Raw genomic sequence first — 20990 nt, forward strand, 5'->3', positions numbered from 1 at the left:
GACAAGTGACTGAATTGATGCTGGTGCAACTCTTTTGGCTTCCTGACCATATTGGGGAGAAATCATTGGTGACAGCATGGGGTCAGCTAGATCCAAACTAAAGACTGTCCCAGATGTTTCAGTCACTTTATGCAATTGGTACTTATAAAATGTGTTGAACATCTGTTGTGTGTAGATACAAAGTGTTGCCCAGGCATTGCAAGTTCAAAGTGTTCCAAGCAATGTGTTTTTACAACAGCTTTTTTGCCTAATGTATAAAGGGCCTCAGTCCATAAATGCTCTAGATTGCCTCTTTAAGGCCGTACTTAGTTTGGGGAAGAAAGTTATAGGTTATGTAGCTCTTCAAAAAGAGGTATTCTTTATAAAGAATAGTAGACTGTAAAAATACACAGTACTGAGTTTATCAGTTGAGAGTCAAAATCAAAGGCTCAAACCCAGACTCTGAGTTTCTTGCATGTTATGCTACACAGCTAATTCCCTTTAGCTTTAAAGAAAAAAAAACTACCGCACATTTAAAGAACTGTAAATGTTAAATTTTTAAGGGAAAATTAAGTAAAAACCTCACATCTCTTCAAATAGTTTTCAAAATCATTGCTACTTTAAAGTGTTTTTGGAATAGCATCTATCTTCACCCTCACCAATCCATCACCAAAGTATCTGATCACTTCTGAATTTAAAAATAAAATAATAAAATAGAAATCATTATTTTTACCTTTCCAACCTGTAGGAGAAATAACTTAATTGGTTTATAGGGTGGTTTGATTTGTTTGTGAATGGTTGTAGTGTGTCTATATATGAAGTATCCATGTGGGGTGCATGTTACATGGTGAAAGACAAACTCATTTCTTTTGGCTAATGGGAGGGACTTGGAAGAAAGCAAGGTTGCTGGGGAAGAAGGGTGTTCCTGGTGTGGGGCATGGCATGAAAGGAGCCATGGAGTTCACTGGGAGGAGCCTGAAAACAATTTAGTAAGGCAGGTGGCATTAGCAGAACATGCAAGCAGGGGTGTAGCAGGAGACAAGTCATACACATGAGGAGGTGCTGGGCAGAGCCTTGAAAGTGAGGTCAAGGAGTTTGAACTTGTTATAGAACTTGAATTTTAAGAAGTGGAGGTATATTGTGAGTCATTTTCCATCCTGAACTACTTACTGTACAGCAAAGTAATATTCATGGATATCTGGTATTGTAGCTTTTTGCGAACTGGTGCTGACTTAATATGATCAAACACAGGCCGGGAAGAGGTGCTGAAATACATGCCTTTTTTTATAGCTGTATGCTGGATTTGTGGTGTTTGCCATATATATAGGGACTGAACTTGTAAATGACTGTGGTTTTAGTAATATGTAAACAGGACTCTCAAACATTTTGAAGGCCATAGATTTCCTGCTTACACAATGGGGTTGGTGGTCTCTAAAACAGTCTTCAGGACAAAAAAGAGGATACCACTAACGGGACTCGATGAGTAGCATGTTTGCTTGCATAGCAGCTAGTGATACGCAGAACAGAATTAGTGTTAGATTTGAAAGAGACTGATAATGTTACCCAGTTTCTAAACAAACTCTACTTGAAGAATAGTTTTGCCAGTTCTTTAGTTTCAGACCGCTGAAAAAACATAACTTGTCTCAACAGTAGTTCTCTGGATTTGTTCTGAGATCATTCTTGGAGGGTTAGCTTTGTGTAAGTGACATACAATCACAACTCAAAGTGGTGTGTGTTCTGGTAAGTTAGGAGGTAATGAGGCAATTTCCTGAATTGCATCCATGATAGAGCCTAACTGGCTGTGAAACTTGCAAGCTGTGATTTATGACAGAGGCATGTAAATCCTAAACTCATGTTTATCATTCTTAAAAATGGGATTTATAGTTTCTACTTGTCATGAGCTTCTCTTCCTCAACCGTCTTTTTCAGCTGAAATATAATGGATAGATTTAATGCAACTGTTCTAAGATTGTAATAAATGCTGATTTTAGGTAGTGTTTAAAAAACACTTTCCAATGTAACAGCCGTTGTGTAGCTCTGTGTTCTTATTTGTAAAAGCATTAGGCAGTCATCTACATCAGCCAAAAATTACTCAGCATGCTCAAAAATCTTTAGAGAAGCTCTGTTTCTAGGCCTCAGATATGACCTAACTTAAAACTGTTATAATTTGGGGGTAGAGAGTATCTCTGGAGTACTGACATCTAATGTTAATTGTTTTTATGGTGTGTGAAAAGTTATTGTACTGGATACATTGACACCTCTCTTGGGATTCCTCCCTTCCTCTTCTGGCTCTGCAGCAGGGATGACTAATATTTTAAACACAAAGCTGGCTACAATGTACAACTTTAAAGTACAGTCTGTTGAGATATCTTGATTCAAGTGGATACAGTCTATTTGTTTATGTTAATTGGGTGCTGCCCTGGGAGTCATGACAAGTTGAGCAAAGTTGTGGCTCCCTTGCTTTGCAGTAGCTTTTTACAAACATTGTTCCCAGAGAGCTTTATTGCTAATGACATCAATTGATGATGCTGTTGTACCACAGTGATTTTTTTTTTATGAGGGCCAGGGGGAGAACTGTTCTGTAAGTTAAAAATGTGGAGTGCAAAAATAAAGATATATTGTCAGTTCCCTTAAAATTACATAGAAAAATATAAATTTGACAAGTAGAAAAGGGCAAAATTGGTAGGTATGTAAAAAACCTTCTCTTAGTATTTAGAGTGTTCTGAATATGGAAAAAAGTTTTTCTAATATAAGAGCATAAAAGAATACGGTGCAAAGAAAACAAGAATTGAACTATTAAAAATAATTTGTATTATGGTACCACCTAAAGGTTGTAAGTGACGTTGGGGCCCTGTTGTCCTAGGCACCGTACAAACCCCTAAAACAGAGGTCCCCAGACTGAAGGGCGTGCCCTAATAAATGTAAGCTCTTCAGGGAGGAAACTGTCTATTTAGGGCTATGTCTACACTAGCACTTATGTCGGTATAACTTATGTCACTTAGGGGTGTGAATAAGCCATGCCCCTGAGCAACTTAATTTAGCCAACCTAAGTGCCGGTGTGGACAGCGCTATGTTGGTGGTAGAGCTTTTCCTGCAGACATTGCTGCTGCTGCTCGGTGGGAGTGAATGAAGTCGATGGGAGAGCTTGAGTGGCTGCACTAGAGAGCTCACAGCTGCAGTGTTGCACCTGCACCACTGTAAGCTCTCTGTTTTGTCTACTTAGGCTATGGCAGTACTAAAGTGTGGGTGAGGTATCTTTCTGTAAAGTTTTCTGGCTTATTGCTCTTCTCCATAAAGAAGGCTAACTGTAAAGAATAATGTAGAAATTTTTTAAGGATAAAATATTCTCCAGTTTGAGGAGCATATTGAAAGGAAATATATGGAGTGTAGGACCTTAGTTTGGGTCAGGATCTTTACTTCTAGCACTGCTCAAGTACAAAGTAGGAAGACTCTTGTCACACTGAAGCCATAGGAGGTTTAACTGTCAAGTAGTTGTAGTGTTTTCATTTTTAACTTCCCTGGACCCTGTTTCCTTCAGGTTATTGGAGGCATCTGATCAATTTAGGTAAGTTCAAACTAGATGTAGCCTATATGTGCTTGTTAGGAACAGAACGGTGGCCTAGTGGAGGTAGAATTAGTTTTAAAATTGTATTTCCTCCCTCCCCATCACACATCACTATTGCACCACTGTAACTGCATCTGTTTAACTGAAGTTATTCCTTATTTTCTGTGGTAAATAAGGAAAACCTAGCCAAGAATTCCAATCCCTTGCTTCCTTGGTTGGCAGGGTTAGGGATGCTCTGGAAGCAGTATATTGTGTTTTGGTAAGTGAGAAGTGTGGTAATAGTGATTGCAGTTGTGAAGGTGAAATAAATATGCAGAGGATTCTCTTTTTTCCAAGGCAAGAGAGATTATAAAACTGTGTTGTATGCTACCTGTTGCAGTTGAAAGAGATGGAGCCTTAAAGAGGATGACCAATTGACATCGGTCTAGTTTGGATTATGATGACTAAGATTTTATTTTGGAGCTGTGAAGTATATCTGGAAAACACCTCATGCCTCATTAAAATTATGCTGTTGTGTGTAGACCCTAAATTCAGGTTTTGTGTGTAGTATTTTTTTAAAAAAAAAGCTTGCATGAAACAGAAAATGAAAATAGTATTTGAAATATTCCCCTGCAGGGTTTGCTACTTCAACATTGATGCGTTGTAATTGTGCTTGAGAACTTGAGATGAAAAAGCAATCAAAACAAAATAAAACCAGTACTAGTTTATTTTGATTGTCCAATTTAGTGAAGTGTAGGAAGTAATACACACAAATGATGAAGAGCATAGTAGATTTCAAACACATTTTGATTAATTCAAAGCAATGTTAGTAATTCCACTACAGCAGTCTGAGGCTTCTGTGATCTCTGGGAGACTTTTCCAGCTTTATTTCCATATCTTTTTCTGTGAGCTGTTTCAGTGGAATGTACTCTCTTGCACAGAAGGGGCTACTGTTGTTCTGCAGAGAAGGATTAGAAGTACTCTCTTCATATCACAATAGTACAAAATAGAGATCATATGGAAGATGATGGTTGCTGGTTGAAAAAAATTTAAGTGTTTGGCTACATAGTTGCCAAGTTTTTCATAAGCTTCATTTCAGCACTCTGAGTGGAGAGAGCACACGGATTTTAACAGGGGTATTTTTCTTAAGTGAAACTTAGCAAGTCACACTAAGAAGTATTGTGACTTCATTTTATAGAAGATAAATAGACTATGGTTTGGAGCAGGTATATATTTAGTTTTTATTTCTGACTTGTATAAAGCTGTGGGTTTAGTATGCATATGTTTTTCCTGCTGTGACTTCTCTTCTGTGAGATGTGGTGATGGACTTTCCACTACTGGCCTTGCTTCCCACTTTGAACTTGTAAACATGAGCTTTCCCTTCCTTTTCATGATTATCAAGGGAAATGGTCTTTATAGATCTTAGTTGAATCGAGAGGCAGGCTGGTTTGAATAAATGTTCTGTGAAATGGGCAAATTATGTCCTAATACTCCTGGCTTCTCTTCCATTCTCTCTACCCTTTCTCCATTATCTTACTATTAAGCTTAACTTCATCAATTTCACATCCTCTACCTCTTCCTCTCTCTTCTTTTCAACAAACAAGAAGAAGTTAGATTTCAAAAACATCCAAAGGGGGAATAAAGCAGAAGTGGTATTTAGTTGTTCACAGCTAAATATCCATCTTTTGTTGGTGCTTGGAATCTAAAATTCTCAGCTAGGACTCTGGAATATTGTGTGGGGATATATCTTAGGTGTAATAGAATAATGCTTTTCATCTATGTCAAAATCTTTTGTAATAACATTCAGGATGGATTGATTTAAATCAAAGCAACTTAAATTATCAGGCAGGAAACCTTGATTGTAAATCAGTTTTAAACTTGTTTTGCATTTACACCTTTTTTCCCCTAAAGAGAGGTTGATTCTCGTTAGTTGGTAACCATTAAATCATGTTGATTTACAGCTAAGTATAGTCTTTACATACATTTAGTACTACTTTTTGCTAACCAGAGGATACATTAAATCTGTACACATTTTTAAGCAATTATATAGCTTAACAGACACTTACTCAGACTCTTAAGTTTTATTTGTTTTGTTACGTGAGAAAACGGTGAATGGTGCATTTTTTAATTTGTAGATTAGCTTTTTATTCTTGATTCAGGTAAAGCTCTGTTTGGATGGAAGCTGGAATTCATTTAAAATGCCCGAAACAGTTATGGTTTGATTAGTTAAATAAAACTACTTTAAATGTGCTGATACATAAGAAAAAATTATCAAAGCATGTTTTCCATTTAAAATTGATTTTATTAAAGGTAGTAGTGTATGTAGTTAGTGAATTGAATTGATTTTGTCTGGTCATAGTATTGTTCAAGATTTTAGAACTAGTATATCTCATCCTTACACTAGTATTTTATTCATAGATTGTAAGAGGGAATACAAGCTTTCCTACTTTTTCAATTCCCAATCTGTTTCTTAACTTTGAATGAACTAGTAATTGAACTGAACTAGTTGAATAAACTGAAATGAAGCTTTGTAAGGGATTTCTCACTGAGCTGTGAAATGTTCAGGGAATCTTGCAGGACACTTCCTTGTAAATTACGTATTTTTGCAAGGCCAGGCTCTCCAACTAAAAAAGACTTGAAGACTTGATTCTCTCTTACTGTATTGATTTTTGAGAGAGAGAGACTGCGTTTGTTTGCCACATCTTAATTCTAAAGTAAATTAAAATGTTCTATACAAATATTTTGAGGGTATGCATCAGACTGCTTTCTTAAAGTACGGTATACACACCTCTTCTGCAAAACCGCTTTCCTGTCCTCCCTCCCACTGATCCTGATGCAAAGGATTCATCTAGCTCTTTGCCACTTTTCCTTGGAAACCAAACATAGGTATGGAAAGGTGGCTTTTTAAAATGTGACACAGGGTACTTTGGACTAATTTCAGTGGGGGAAATGAGTTATTTCAGTCTCAATCCCTAATTATTTTTAAAGTATTTTTTACATTTGGTAACTTTATTTTTTTTAAATTGTAGCTCTGCCTTTGACAGAAAAACTGGGCTGCGAGTGGCTGTGAAGAAGCTGTCCAGACCATTTCAGTCCATCATCCACGCCAAAAGGACCTACAGAGAACTACGGCTACTTAAACATATGAAACATGAAAATGTAAGTTCTAGGATAGTGGTTGCCAAACTGGGGTTCATGAAATGTTACAGGGGGTTCTCGGGGAAAAAATTCCCTAATGGCAGACAGAGCTGTCCCTAGGCACTCCGGACAGCACAGGGCCAGCAGCCCGGAGCCCCTGGATTTCCAAGAGCTAAGCAGATCAAAGCAAGCCTATCTATCACACTGAGGAGATTTAAACTTTAAGACTTCTTATAAAAAATGGAAAGGGAGGTGGATATTTTTTGCTGTTTTTAAAATTAAATAGGCAGCTAGTGTTGTTTTTAAAATTATTATGAAGAACAAGTTTAAGATTTGTTGTAACGTGCATTATTTGCCTGGACTGCTCAAGACCTGAATGCTTGTGTAGGAGGAACTCTTTGAGTTGGCTTCTTAAATACTTTCATGCTGTTTCACATCTGATACTCCTTGATGAAGCATAGGAGCCTTGTCTTATAACAGGCTTATTCAAAGTGGTACAAGCTATGAAAATGAGATCTTGGAAGAGTGTAGCCATTTTCATAATGTAATAAAATACTGTAATGATAATAATAGTAATAAATAGTGTGTAATAAGCATGTCATAAAAACAATTTTATATTTCCAAGATCACTGCTTTTATAATTTATATTCAGGTCAAGGAGAAAATCCCTGGAAATACTCATTTTTAGGAGGGGGTTTGTGAGACTTGACATTTCAGTGACAGGGGTTCACAGGTTGTTAACATTTGGAAACCACTGTCCTCGGAGATGCCCAGAGACATGCAATGTGTGGGAAATTGGATGTTCATAGCTGTGAAAAGCTTGATCAAATACAGACCAACCCAGTGATAAGTAAACTGAACCTCCAGCATGACTACATTCAAAGTCTTGTAGTATGGGAATTTAGGTATCAATTAAAACGTTTTTTTAGTACTTTGAGAAGGTGACAGAAGTGAGTCAGAAGAATGGGTACTTTTTTTAGTATAAAATTGATTAAGGTTAGGGCTGTCAAGAGTAAAAAAAATTAATCGTGATTAATCACGCTGTTAATAGAATACGATTTATTTAAATTTTTGGATGTTTTCTACATTTTCAAATATATCTATTTCAATTACAACACAGAATACAAAGTGTAAAGTGCCCACTTTATATTTATTTTTGATTACAAATATTTGCACTGTAAAAAACAAGAAATTATTCACCTAATACAAGTACTGTAATGAAATCTCGTTATTATGAAAGTTGGACTTACAAATGTACAATTAATGACTGCATTCAAAAATAAAACAATGTAAAACTACAGGTCTACTCAGTCCTACTTCTTGTTCATCTAATCACTCAGACAAGTTTGTTTACATTTGCAGAAGATAATGCTGCCAGTTTCTTGTTTACAGTGTCACCTAAAAATGAAAACAGTCATTCACATGGCACTGTTGCAGTTGATGTCGCAAGATATTTACATGGTAGATGTGCTTAAGATTCAGATGTCCCTTCATACTTCAACCACCATTCTAGAGGACATGCTTCCATGCTGGTGACACTGGGGTTCTGCTTGATAACGATCCAAAGCAGTGTGGACTGACATGTTCATTTTCATCCTCTGAGTCAGATGCCACCAGCAGGAGTTTCCTCATTGGAGTATTGCTCTTTTAAGACTTCTGCAAGCATGCTCCACACCTCGTCCCTCTCAGATTTTGGAAGGCACTTCAGATTCTTAAACCTTGGGTCTAGTGCTGTAGCTATCTTTAGAAATCTCACATTGGTACCTTCTTTGCATTCTCAGATCTGCAGTGAAAGTGTTCTTAAAACAAACGTGCTGGGTCATCATCTGAGATTGCCATAACATAAAATATATAGCAGAATGCGGGTAAAACAGAGCAGGAGACATACAATTCTCCCCCAAGGAGTTCAGTCACAAATTTAATTACCGCATTACTTTTTTAACAAGTGTCATCAGCATGGAAGCATGTTCTCTGGAATGGTGGCTGAAGCATGAAGGGGCATATCAATGTTTAGCATATCTGGCACATAAATAACTTGCAATGGTGGCTACAAAAGTGCCACACAAACACCTGTTCTCGCTTTCAGGTGACATTGTAAATAAGAAGCAGGCAGCATTATCTCCCATAAATGTAAAAAAACTTGTTTGTCTCGGCGACTGGCTGAACAAGAAGTAGGACTGAGTGGATTTGTAGGCTCTAAAGTTTTACAATGTTTTGTTTTTGAGTGCAGTTATTTAACAAGAAAAATCCAACATTTGTAAATTGCACTTTCATGATAGAGGCTGCACTACAGTGCTTGTATGAGGTGAATTTAAAAATACTGTTTCTTTTTTTATAGTGCAAATATTTGTAATCAAAATAATAGTATTAAGTGAGCACTGTACACTTCATATTCTGGGTGTTGTAATTGAAATCAATATATTTTAAAATGTAGAAAACATCCCAAAATATTTAATTTCAATTGGTATTCTATTGCTTAACAGTGTGATTTAAACTAAGATTAATCGCTGTTAACTTTTTAAGTTGCGATTAATTGTTTTGAGTTAGCTGTGATTAATCGACACCCCTAGTTAAGGTCTGCTACACGTCTTTTGGGGGGAGGGAAGCGCTGATTTGCAGGATGTTCAGTAAGTGTTGGGAAGGAGGACTGAGGGAAAAAGCAATGGTGTAAATGCTTTTGAAAGTGACCAAACCTCCTTAGAGTAACCTGATTGAAAACATAAGATGGGAGAAGTACCTGATTATTTAACAGATGACTGTTGCATACTTGTTGTAGTTGATTTTGGGTGTTAAGTATATTTTACTGGGCTTATAGAAGATCCTTAATAGTAATAAATTGGTCTAGTTTCCTGTAACTCCATGAAAGTTTAACGGTTAAAAGGGTATTTTGAGAGAACTAACCTTCAGTAATGAAGAAGCGTTTGCAATATAACTATTTCATAGTAAAGCCTCAGTTTGATTCACAGTATGTTAAGTAATAAGATGAGCCTAATTGATTTAGTGCTCTGTCTGACATTTGTGCTTTTAACACGTTTTACGATATTCTGGGAGGTTTGGTTTCTTCCATCCACTCTGAGGTCAGTCTTTGCATGTGAGGTAAGATAAATGTCACTTGACTTTCCTCCTGCTGTGCCTATTCTAGTCAGGGCTTCAGTAGTGCTGCTGAACCCCAACCCCCCCACACCGCTTCCCCCCCGCCCGGTGGCTCCAGTTGCTCATCTTAGCATTAGTTGCCACTGCCCTTGCAAAAATGGATGTGGGGAAAGTGTCTTGAGACGTGATGACTTATCTTCCATGATGCTGGGACTCTCCAAGCATTAGGAGGAGGTGGTTGTCTCTTTTTCGTGTTCCCACTGGGTGGGTTTTATTGTGAATTCTGTGTCTCTTCAGCTATTGCATTCTTCACTGACAAAGATTGTCCTTGGCCCTGACTTTATTATTTGTATTACAGCAGGCCTCAATCAAGGATCATGGCCCCATTGTGCTAGGCACTGTAGGAACCATATAGTTTTGTTCTTGTTCCAGAGAGCTCACATTCTAGGTTAGGGGCGGAAAGCCTAACCTTTGGACTGTAGCATGGGGGGAACTTTGTCCCCCATTTTCTTACCTGGTACCTGGGCCATGAGACTGAGAGGGGGAATACAAACACTATCTTTCATACCCACTGCACTTCGTTCCCTTGCCCACATCTTCGAATCCCTTCACTGGTTTTCCTTTGCCTCTGTATCAAGTTCAGGCTTCTCATCCTCATGTTTAAGGCTCTGCATAACTCCGCTCCATCTAATTTCTTCTGTAATCTCTTCCTACTCTGAATTCTTCCTCATTTCCTCTGCTTTGGCCATACCTTCTGTCTTATTGCTTCCTCTATCCTTCTCCCACTTTCATCCCTGTGCCTCTTGTCACGCTATCCCTTCTGCGGAGAATGTCTGTGGCAGTGTGTCAAACATCTACCCTTCTTTCGGATCCCTTCTTAGAACGCAGTATGAATCATCCTAATAGTGCGGTTGTGTATCTATTATAAAAAGAAAAATATTTGCACCAATATGTGATAAATTGATCTATCCTGGTTATTGGTGCTCTGTTTTTTGTTTTTTTGTTTTTTTAAGCTATGTATGTAGAATTGTGATTGTAAGTGCCTTTTGATAGAGACATTGTCTTAAGCCAGGTTTACATAACACATTTCGGTATAACTATGTCACTCAGGGGTGTGAAAAAATCCACACCCCTGAGCGATGTAGTTATACCAACCTTAACTCCCCGTGTAGACTGTGCTGTGTAGTCATGAGAGCTTCTCCTGCTGACATAGCTACTGCCTCTTGCAGAGGTGGAGTTATTAAGCTGATGGGAGAGCTCTCTGCTGTCACTTTAGAGAGTCTTAACCAGAAGCACTACAAAAGCACAGCCATGCCAATGCAAGTTTGTAGTGTAGACCTGCCCTTACTATGTTCTGCATCATTGAGCATGCTGTTGATGATCAGTAAAATGTACATTATTTTTGGAGTTAGATACCTTTTTAAAGAAGCTAAATAGCAGTATTTCTGCCCTCTCCAATTTCTTGTGTTGTGCAAGAAGCCTTAAAGTTGGTCCTCTGGGAGGGTGGATCAGGTAATATCAGAGGTTTCTTGCAACCCTAATATCCTTTAAAAAATGCTCTCCAGTTTCTGTATCTAACTTCTGTGCACAGGATGCAGCAAGTCTTAGCAAGCAAGATAAGATTTTTCTGGGAAGGTTAAATGTAAACAATGATCCCAATCTGTGTTGAACTTCAAATGCTGCTTGTCTAAATTCTCTCACTTGTGTAGTATCATGTATACCGTGGGGATTATTTTCTTTTCTCATCAATTTATGCCATGAACTCCTCCAAAAAGTAAGAGAATTAATACAATTCTGACTTTTTGAGAATATATCCTTGGCATCCTGGAAATGTGCGTGTGGAACTTCTGTATTGCCCTAGGACACGATCTGGTTTTGGATGAATAATTCTCATTCACTGCAGCGTTAAGGCACCAGCACATCAGTGCCGTACGCTATTTTGAGGCAGCAAAATCACATGGCTGAACGTTCTCCAGCTCTTTGTACAGCTTCCAGAATGTTAAGAGGGAGACTTCTAACTTACATTTTATATGAGCTTTAGGTTGACATTAAGAAAATTCCTGAAATTTTGGCAGTGAGCTGAGCCTAACCTGCTTCCAGTGTCTTTATCTAGTGAGGAAATAACATCCCAAAACAACTTAATTCATGGATTCTCTTGGGCATTTTGACTGGAATTTCTCATATTTTTCATTCCAGTGTGTGTAGTTGGCTATCAGCCATGTCAGTCAGCTGCCAGGATCACCAAAGGCTCTGACATTGCAGCAGTCCTTCTTGACAGTGTTAGTATTGCTAACTTAAGTGGAACTTTTAAAACACGGGCATATTATGAAGAATATTCCCCAACAACACCTGCTTCATGCCATGGTGAGGGTAGAGCTCTAGTATTGATGGTATTGCCCTAATAGACACACCTACCAAGTTTCTCTTGAACCTTTTTGAGCTGCTTTTTTCTTCCCAAAATTGCTGTGGACTGCTGCGGAAACCTTCCCTCAGAATAAACATTTTATTTAACTAGTTCTGGGCATCAGCCACACACTGGGCTGAGTTAGTAGGAGTAACCAGTAGAAATTAAAGTAGAGATTTTATCGCTAATTATGTTTATCATCATGTACTGTTACTTTTGCTCTTCCCAATTCTTTTGTTTCACTGCAGTCTTCATCTACTTTGAGTCTTTCTCATTCTAAATCCTGTGCCTGGAATAATCTCCCTGTTCTAACCTGGCAGGCACCTTCTTTCTCCTATAAATCTCTTAAAATACATTTCTTCAAATAAATCCTCCTTCCTTATCAGTAATCACCATATCATTCCTCCTCTGAACTATTGTCCTATCTTGTCTCAAGATTGTAAACTCTTTTGAGTAGGAAATAAATGTCTTATGTTGATAAAGCACATCAAATATCTAATGCTATATAAAAAGAAAAGGCGTACTTGTGGCACCTTGGAGACTAACAAATTTATTTGAGCATAAGCTTTCGTGAGCTACAGCTCACTTCATCGGATGCATCCGATGAAGTGAGGTGTAGCTCACGAAAGCTTATGCTCAAATAAATTTGTTAGTCTCCAAGGTGCCACAAGTACTCCTTTTCTTTTTGCGGATACAGACTAACATGACTGCTACTCTGAAACCTGTCATAATGCTATATAGGTTTACTTGAATTCTCAGAAAATCTATTATGTACTGAGTAGTGCTATAATTCTGAGAATGCGTTGCATTCCTCATGCATAAAAGTGGTTGAAGTGTAAAACTGAACTCTGCTTTAACTGCTGAACCTGAAGTGGCATATTCATAATATTAAGTGTTCTAGAATAGAATTAGAAATCAGTATTTTGGTAATTTTGTCTCACATAGATTAATCTGTGAAATATTTTACAAAGTGAAATGCAGTTGGGAACCATGATAGTACTTATATGCTCTGATTGGATTTTGGTTGTCTTTGAGGCTGTTTGCGAAGGGTTATGTAATTGGACGCAGGATTGTAGGATAATAATTGTATTTCTAAACAGCCAGTGTGTGAGGGCACAGTCATTGACTACACCCCTTATAGGAAAAGCTTCTTCCTCTGAGCATCTCCTGCTATGAAATACCTCTGCTGCTACAAACAACTGGTTATATAATTGGGCATCAGAGCATCTTGGACTGTTCTTTGATCAGTCTATGTACAGATAGTCCACTGTCAGGCTGGGGCTCTGAATGTAGTAGTGATTAAATTTCCTCAGAATTGTGTTAATGATACACTGCAGAAGGAGCGTATTTAAGTGTTGTAGATAATGGGTGGGTGTAACTTCTCGGATGAAAGATAAGGGTAGACTGTAACTTGTCACTTTAAAATGTGCAGATTCAAAGTGATATGGTCAAAAGGAAAGTTGGAATGGAAAAGGCAAGTTCTGTCGTCTTGTGCTAAACTGGGGGCTGATGCAGTTATGTGGCAGCCTAATTCATACCTAAGATGGAAATACCCACTGAAGAAACCTCACAAGTGTGTGATGACTTTTGTAATTCTTGCTCCCTTGCACTATTCAGGGGATGAATTTGCTGTTTTCGTCCTGAAAATGAAATAACACAGTTAATGTGAACAGAGGATTGGAACAAGTCTATCTAATAATGTATTTATTGTAGAGTAGAAATTGAGTAATCTTTGGGATTCAGCACAGGGCAGATCTGAGGAAGTTCAGATTGTGACTTGTTTCATTTATTCTCTAAATATGTTCTTTCCAAAAGCATAATCTTGGCTCCTCAGAACTTGTGCCCTTGAAACCATCTGCTTAAAGATGACTTGGCCAAATTCTGCCTTTGAAAGTGGAAGAACTAAATTCCACCTTTAGTTACACATGTACAATTAAACTTCATTGGTGTTGCAGGGGTGTGAATGTAGACAGAACTCAGCAAATCTCTGTGAGAGAAGAGAGAAACTGAACTAAAATTGGAGAAATACGTAGTAGAACACTGTCCCTTTATCAGATATGCTTTTAGAAAATCTGCCTGTTGAGAAAGGAAATATAAACAAACTGGCAAAAATTAGAGCAACCTTAAAAAAAACCCATCAAATGAATTTACCTTCTAGTGTAGCGATTCTCAAACTGTGGGTCGGGACCTCAAAGTGGGTTGTGACCCCCTTTGAATGGGGTCACCAGGGCTGGCTTAGACTTGCTGGTGCCCGGGGCTGAAGCGTAAGCCCCACTGCCCAGGGACAAAGCCAAAGCCCAAGGGCTTCAGCCCAGGGCGGCTGGACTCAGGTTGCAGGATCCCTGCCTGGGGCTGAAGCCCTTGAGCTTCAGCTTTGTATCCCATCCCTGGAGCGGTGGGGCTTGGGCTTTGGCCCCCCTACCCGGGGCAATGGGGCTTGGGTGGGCTCAGGCTTCGGTCCCACCTCCTGGGGTCACAAAGTAATTTTTGTTGTCAGAAGGGGGTCACGGTGCAATGAAGTTTGAGAACCCCTGCTCTAGTGTATCTGAGAGCTGTTAGTCTTATGACCCTGTAAATAGATATTTTTTTCCAGGAAGTAATGCAAGTGTACTAGTTCACTCTGCATTTAGCGGAATGAGGATTTTTGATCAGTAAAAATTCAAAGGTGAGGATGGAGGTTGCATAGGTAGGAAAGGTACAAGTGAGGGTATGAATCTGAGCTGTTCTTGCAGACTGGCTCCACCTTGAATGTACTAGACAGCAAGTTCTTTTGCAGCCGAGTTAGACCTCGCAAAAGGAAATTAAAACAAATAGTAAAAAATTCTTTAGTTATATAAATAAAAAGAAAACAAGGAAAGAGGAAGTGGGCTACTTTGCAGCGAAGATGGGGTCAAGATTAAAGATAATTTAGGTATGTCTCAAAATCTAAATGAATACTTTGCCTCAGTTTTCAACAGGGTGAATAAAAATCAATGATTTTTTTTTTAAAACTGCTTTTATTTATTTAAATCGGATTTTTTTGGTTAGATTTTTTCCTCAAAAAGCATTTTATCTAAAGATGGTTTTAATTAAGATACTTTATAGCTCAAAGATATCTTATAATGGAATAGGGATTATAAACTCTTTTGTATGAGACAATATATTCACGTAATGTTTAAGAAAAGTTTTGTAAATGAGTTCCAATAGTTCATGGATTAGGGACCCAATCTTATGGGTTTCCAGGGGCTTCTGTATAGATTATTTAGATTAATCTTTTCATCTACCCAATGGGACTCAGTACTGAGTCTAGAAGATACCATCAGAGATGCTTAGTTTTGCAGTTCTCAAACTGTGGATTTGTGTCTCCAGAGATAACATGCTTGTTAACAGCAAAAATGTTTTTAAATAAATAATATATAGAGGTGAGAAATAACAGACCTCAACCCTATTGTCCCTCTGCAAATTTGTGTACCTTACCTCTCTCTAAAAGTACAAAGTTTGAAAAAGTTTAATGAATAGAAGATTGTTGGGGGCGGAATAGATCTGGACAAGGAGAAGTCTGAAGATAAATATGAGAAGGGAGGGACAGACAGTTGAAACAAAAGTGATACTGTTTGGGCAGCAAGTCTTGAGGTCTTTCTGAGTGTAGCCTTCATTGATTCGAGATCTATCGTACCATTCTCTCACTAGAAGGGAAAACCTATAACGGCAGCAGGTTGTAAAAGACCAGTTTGGGAATAAGAACCATTCAAGAAATATATGTTTGCTGCTGATGTTTTAAAGAAAGTCACTACAGTGAACTGGTGGAAGTCACTTAAGCACTTGGATTCAGAGACTGTTGAAGTGATAATCTCACTTTTAACAGCAGTAGCTTCTTCTGCTGGTGTAGAAAGAATATTTTCTTCCTTTGGACCAATTTGTTCCAAACTGAAATATCGTTTGGGACCTGAACAAGCAGGAAAGCTTGTTTTTCTTTTCCAGATTATGAACAAACAGGAAAATGAAAGTGAAGACGACTGAGTTGGCTGCAGAAGCCAGTATTTTAAATTTCTCATGTTGATCTGGCTGACAGAGTCGTTTTCTTTTTTTTTTTTAATATTTCATTTAACTATTTTAGTTAAAAACAATTTTAACAAAAACAAACCTGATTTTAAAAAACTTGAATGTTTAACTAAATTCAAAAATTCAGATGCTTGTTTTGTTAAAATATTATATGTTTGCTGTTAAATAAAAAAAAATCCAGAATACACAGCGTTGCTAGAAGAAAAGGAGGACTTGTGGCACCTTAGAGACTAACAAATTTATTTGAGCATAAGCTTTCGTGAGCTACAGCTCACTTCATCGGATGCGTTGCTGTTTTAGTTAACTAAACAATTTAAATGTCTCTCTGGTGGTGATCTCCTCCTAATACAGCATGGCAAGAAAATCCTCCAAATATTAATGATTAACCTGTTGAATGAGAGATAATTCACCTCCCAATGACTTCATAAATATCTGCTTCAGTTACCTTTGGTAAATGAAATAGCCAAACCATCATTTGTTTTCTGATATAGCTGTAAAACTAATCTGAAAAGTTTTCAAAATAGATCACTTTTTAAAAATGTATGGTGTGTACCTTCTAAAAATGAAACTACATCTATCTCTGAGTTGTGAAGAATATGCATTAAGGTTATAACAACTAACAAGAATGCACTTTTATGTAGAAATCCATGATTAAATAGTCTTCTTGAATCAATTTGATTTAAATCAAATCCATCCTGGTTTTCAATAAGGATGATGGTGTAGAACATGGAGACAAAGGCAGGAAGGCGAATGGGAAAGGGTGTATGATGATTAGAAATTACCACATCTAAAGTGGAAGCAAAACTCAGAGCTTAATATACTCAAGTTAGGGGGACCTGAGAATCTCCATCCCAGAATACAGAAAGAATAGGTAAAATTACCAGTATTTTTAATAAATCTATCAAATTGGGTTTGGTACTATATGACTGGAGAATAGCAAATGCTCAGTACTTCTGTTTAAGAAAGCGGGTGGGAGGGAATGAACCAAGCAACTACAGATCTGTTATTCTGAACTCAATAATATGAAAGCCTTTTTAGAACAAATTTTGAAGAAAAGAATATAGTGCCAGACTAAATTGACATCTTTATTTGAGAACTGATTCTCTAAACAAGGGAAATGCATTAGATCTAATCCAGAGGTGGGCAAACTATGGCCCAGGGGCTGCATCCTTCTCTTCAGATGTTTTAATCTGCCCTCGAGCTCCCACTGGGGAGCGGGGTCCGGGCTTGCCCTGCTCCGGCGCTTCAGCCAGGGAGTGGGGTTGGAGGCTTGCCCCACTCTGCACGTGCCGTAGCTCCGTGTGGTTCCTGGAAGTAGCTGCATGTCTCTACTCCAGCTCCTACATGCAGTGGCAGCCGGGGGCTCTGCCCGGTCCCCCTGCCCCAAGCGCTGCCCCCACAGCTCCTATTGGCTGGGAACCAAGGCCAGTGGGAGCTGCAGGGATGGCACCTGCAGACAGGGCAGCACGGAGAGCCACCTGGCTGTGCCTCCGCATGGGAGCCGGAGGGGGGACATGCTGCTACTTCCAGGAGCTGCTTGAAGTAAGCGCCGCCTGAAGCCTGTACCCCGACCCCCTCCTGCATCCCAACCCTCTGCCTCAGACCTGATCCCCCTCCTGCCCTCCGAACCCCTCGGTCCCAGCCTGGAGCACCCTCCTGCACCCTGAACCCTTCATACCCAGCCCCACCCCCATACCCACCCCCCTGCCCCAGCCTGGAGCCCCCTCCCGCACCCTGAACTCCTAGTTTCTGGCCCCACGCCGGAGCCCGCACCCACAGCAGGAGCGCTCACCCCCTTCCCAACGCCAACCCCCAGTTTCTTGAGCATTCATGGCCCGCCATACAATTTCCACACTCAGATGTGGCCCTTGGGCGAAAAAGTTTGCCTGCCCCGATCTAATCTATCTGGACTCCAGTAAAGCGTTTGATACAGTGCCACATGGGAAGTTAGCATCCATCAGCAAGGGCTGCCTGATTACCTCATGGGCTTGCACAGTGCCCCTCCCTAAGCAATTGAATGGCTAAGACATTTAGATTTACACACGTGACTTGAAAATCTATGTAAATGTAATCACAATAAACAAAAGGCATCTAGTTAAACTGGAGAATATGGGAATGAGTACAAGGATTGTGAGTAAGGAACTGGCTCAAAGAGAGACAACAACAGGTTGTGCTGAAAGGGGAGCAGTTGGACTGGAGGGAGGTTATTAATGGAGTTCCTCAGGGACTGGTCTTATTTAATATTTTTATTAATGATCTTGGCTCAGAAAGTAGGAGTGCGCTAATGAAATTTGCTGATGACATAAAGTTAGGCAGCATTGTCAACACAGAGGAGGACTGGAATATGTCAAGAACTGGATGACCTTGAGGGTATGGAGTAATAAAAATGGGAAGAAAGTGAATAGTACAAAGTGCAAATTTATGCTCTTACAGACTAAGAAGATGATTTCCATTATAAGCTGGGGGCTTATTGGAAACGCCAGAGGAGGTGAAAGACCTGAGTCACAGAATGAATGAGCCACCAGTGTGGTGCAGCCCTGAAAAAGCAAATTAGATTCTGGGATGCATCGGGTGAGGTATATCCAATAGAGGTAGGGAAGTATTAATACCATTGTAGAGAGCACTGGTAAGACCATATCTATAATACTGGGTACAGTTCTGGTCATCCATGTTCAAGAAAGATGAATTCACAAACTGGAATAGGTGCAGAGAAGGGCTACGGGGATGATCGGGGGAATGGAGAGCCTTTTGTATGAGAAGAGACTAAAACTGCTAGTCTAAACAACCAAGCTAAGTGAAGGGTCCCACGGGATCTGCTTGCACTCAATAAATTCGCAAGGGAGGAAAAGAGCTATTTAAGATAAAGGACAATGTTGCCACAAAAAAAAAGTGGGTATAAACAGACCATGAGTAAATCTAGGCTGGAAATTAGAAGAAGGTTTCTACCCATTGCATAAGTGAGGTTCTGGAATAGCTTCCCAAAAAGAGGAATGGGGGCAAGAAACCTGATTGGTTTCAAGATGGAGCTTGATAAATTTATGAAAGGGATTATATGATGTGATTGCCTGCGATAGCTGGGGACTAGAATCAATGTCCTGGAAGATTTCTTCCATTTGCATCTTATGTTTGCTTTTGATTTCAGAGGCCAGAATTTTGTTAGGCACCTTAATAATGCAAATAAAAAGGCATGGAATCTCTAATGCAGAGCTTACAGTCTAATCAGATGTATGGCCAGGACTCTAAGCAGGGAGTAGACTGCTGCCTAACTCTCTATCTTGATGTGTATCTTTTTCTCATCCACCTTGTTTCATAGCCAAACTTTTTTGCTGGTCACTCAAGTAGTGTGTAGCTTCAGGGTTTCCTAAAACATATTCTGTCCTATACTGGATCTCACCACAAAGCCTTGGGGATATTTTGTTTTGTAACCTATTAAACTAGGGTTTACACCTGCGTCCTTCTGAGTTGATCAGTTGCACAGGTTTGTATTGCCTTTGAGGTCAGGATCTTCACTGGGAAAGGAGGTGTTTAGACCTGTTAAGTAAAACTTTGTGTTCACTCATTTTGATTTCCTTCTCTATTGACATCTAGAAAATGGGGAATCATTGCGTTAAGGGTAAAGAACTTCTGTATTTAAAATTCTTATGTACTTCATAAATCAGAATGAAGCCTGGAACTGAAGAATATTTGAAAAATTCTCTGTGACTTGGATTATTTTATTTAACAAAAAATACTAACTAGACTCAGATAAAAATACAAAAAAAGACCATTCTTTATATTCAGATAGAAAATAACTTAAATAATCTGTCGTCATGATAAAACATCATAGAGTTATAAAGCCAATCATTAACCAATAGTTAACAAAGGATAATTAAAACACAGACAGGTATGGACTTCCTATATTTGATGTATAGTTTTTCCAACAATACCTTCTTGGTCTCTGGCATCTTAAAGGTGTTTTGGATCAATATAATATAATAGAATTATTTCCACCAATAACTTAATTTAGTAGGAAAGAATTACTACTTCTCAATCCAATAATTCTGATTTTAAAACCTCAATTGTATGCTTTCTCTACTGTGCTGTCTTCAAAAGCATTTTGTTTTGTAATTAGACTTTCAATTATCCACTGCTTTCTTTTCCTCCTCCCTAATAGATTATCCAGTATTTCACGTAGCATTTTAAACTTGCACAACACTTTCAAAGGATGCGTCTGGGAGCTTAAATTCATAACTTTGCCAGACACTAAAAATCATGGACTATATAGAGACACTGGATTTATGGCTTATTACAAAAACCTGTAACGCACTAACAACTGTCCCTCCCACCAGCTGCTTTCCCTTTCTCCTTTTCCCCCTGTGACTAGAGGAGTTTTTAATTGCCAACTTCACCTTGAATGGTCCCTTTCGGTATGCGTCAGCTACTTATGCAAAACAATCTGTTCCACCTTGTATTTAGCAGTGACGCTCTGAGTACCTTTCCTAGACCCGAAGAAGAGCTCTGTGTAAGCTTGAAAGTTTATCTCTCTCACCAACAGAAGTTGGTCCAATAAAAGATATTCTCACCCACCCTGTCTCCTAATATCCTGGGACCAACGTGGCTACAACAACACTGAATATAGCATTTGTGTCAATTGATAATATCAAGTTGCATTACTTGATTTTTCACCTTTCCCTATTTGATTCTTTGGATGGATGGTTGGGGTAAAAATGGCAACCATATGTATTAAAACTAGAAACTTTTTCGCCACAAGAACATAAGCTGTATTCAGGATCATGAAAACTAATTTCTTCCC

General features: G+C 38.8%; 1 protein-coding gene across 7 annotated transcripts in view; it reads left to right on the top strand.

The window, feature by feature from the left end:
- Window positions 1-20990, top strand: part of MAPK14 (mitogen-activated protein kinase 14) — a 50322-nt gene that overhangs the window by 3343 nt on the left and 25989 nt on the right. For 6 of the 7 annotated variants that reach the window (XM_043533406.1, XM_043533408.1, XM_043533404.1 and 3 more), the window contains exon 2: window positions 6552-6681. In XM_043533406.1, coding sequence (XP_043389341.1) covers window positions 6552-6681 — 130 coding nt within the window. Of the gene's footprint in view, window positions 1-6551; window positions 6682-20990 lie in introns of those variants that run through there. The other variant, XM_043533407.1, reaches the window with a different exon arrangement.

The sequence above is a fragment of the Chelonia mydas genome, chromosome 21 (genome assembly GCF_015237465.2).
Source record: "Chelonia mydas isolate rCheMyd1 chromosome 21, rCheMyd1.pri.v2, whole genome shotgun sequence".
Classification (NCBI taxonomy): Eukaryota; Metazoa; Chordata; order Testudines; family Cheloniidae; genus Chelonia; species Chelonia mydas.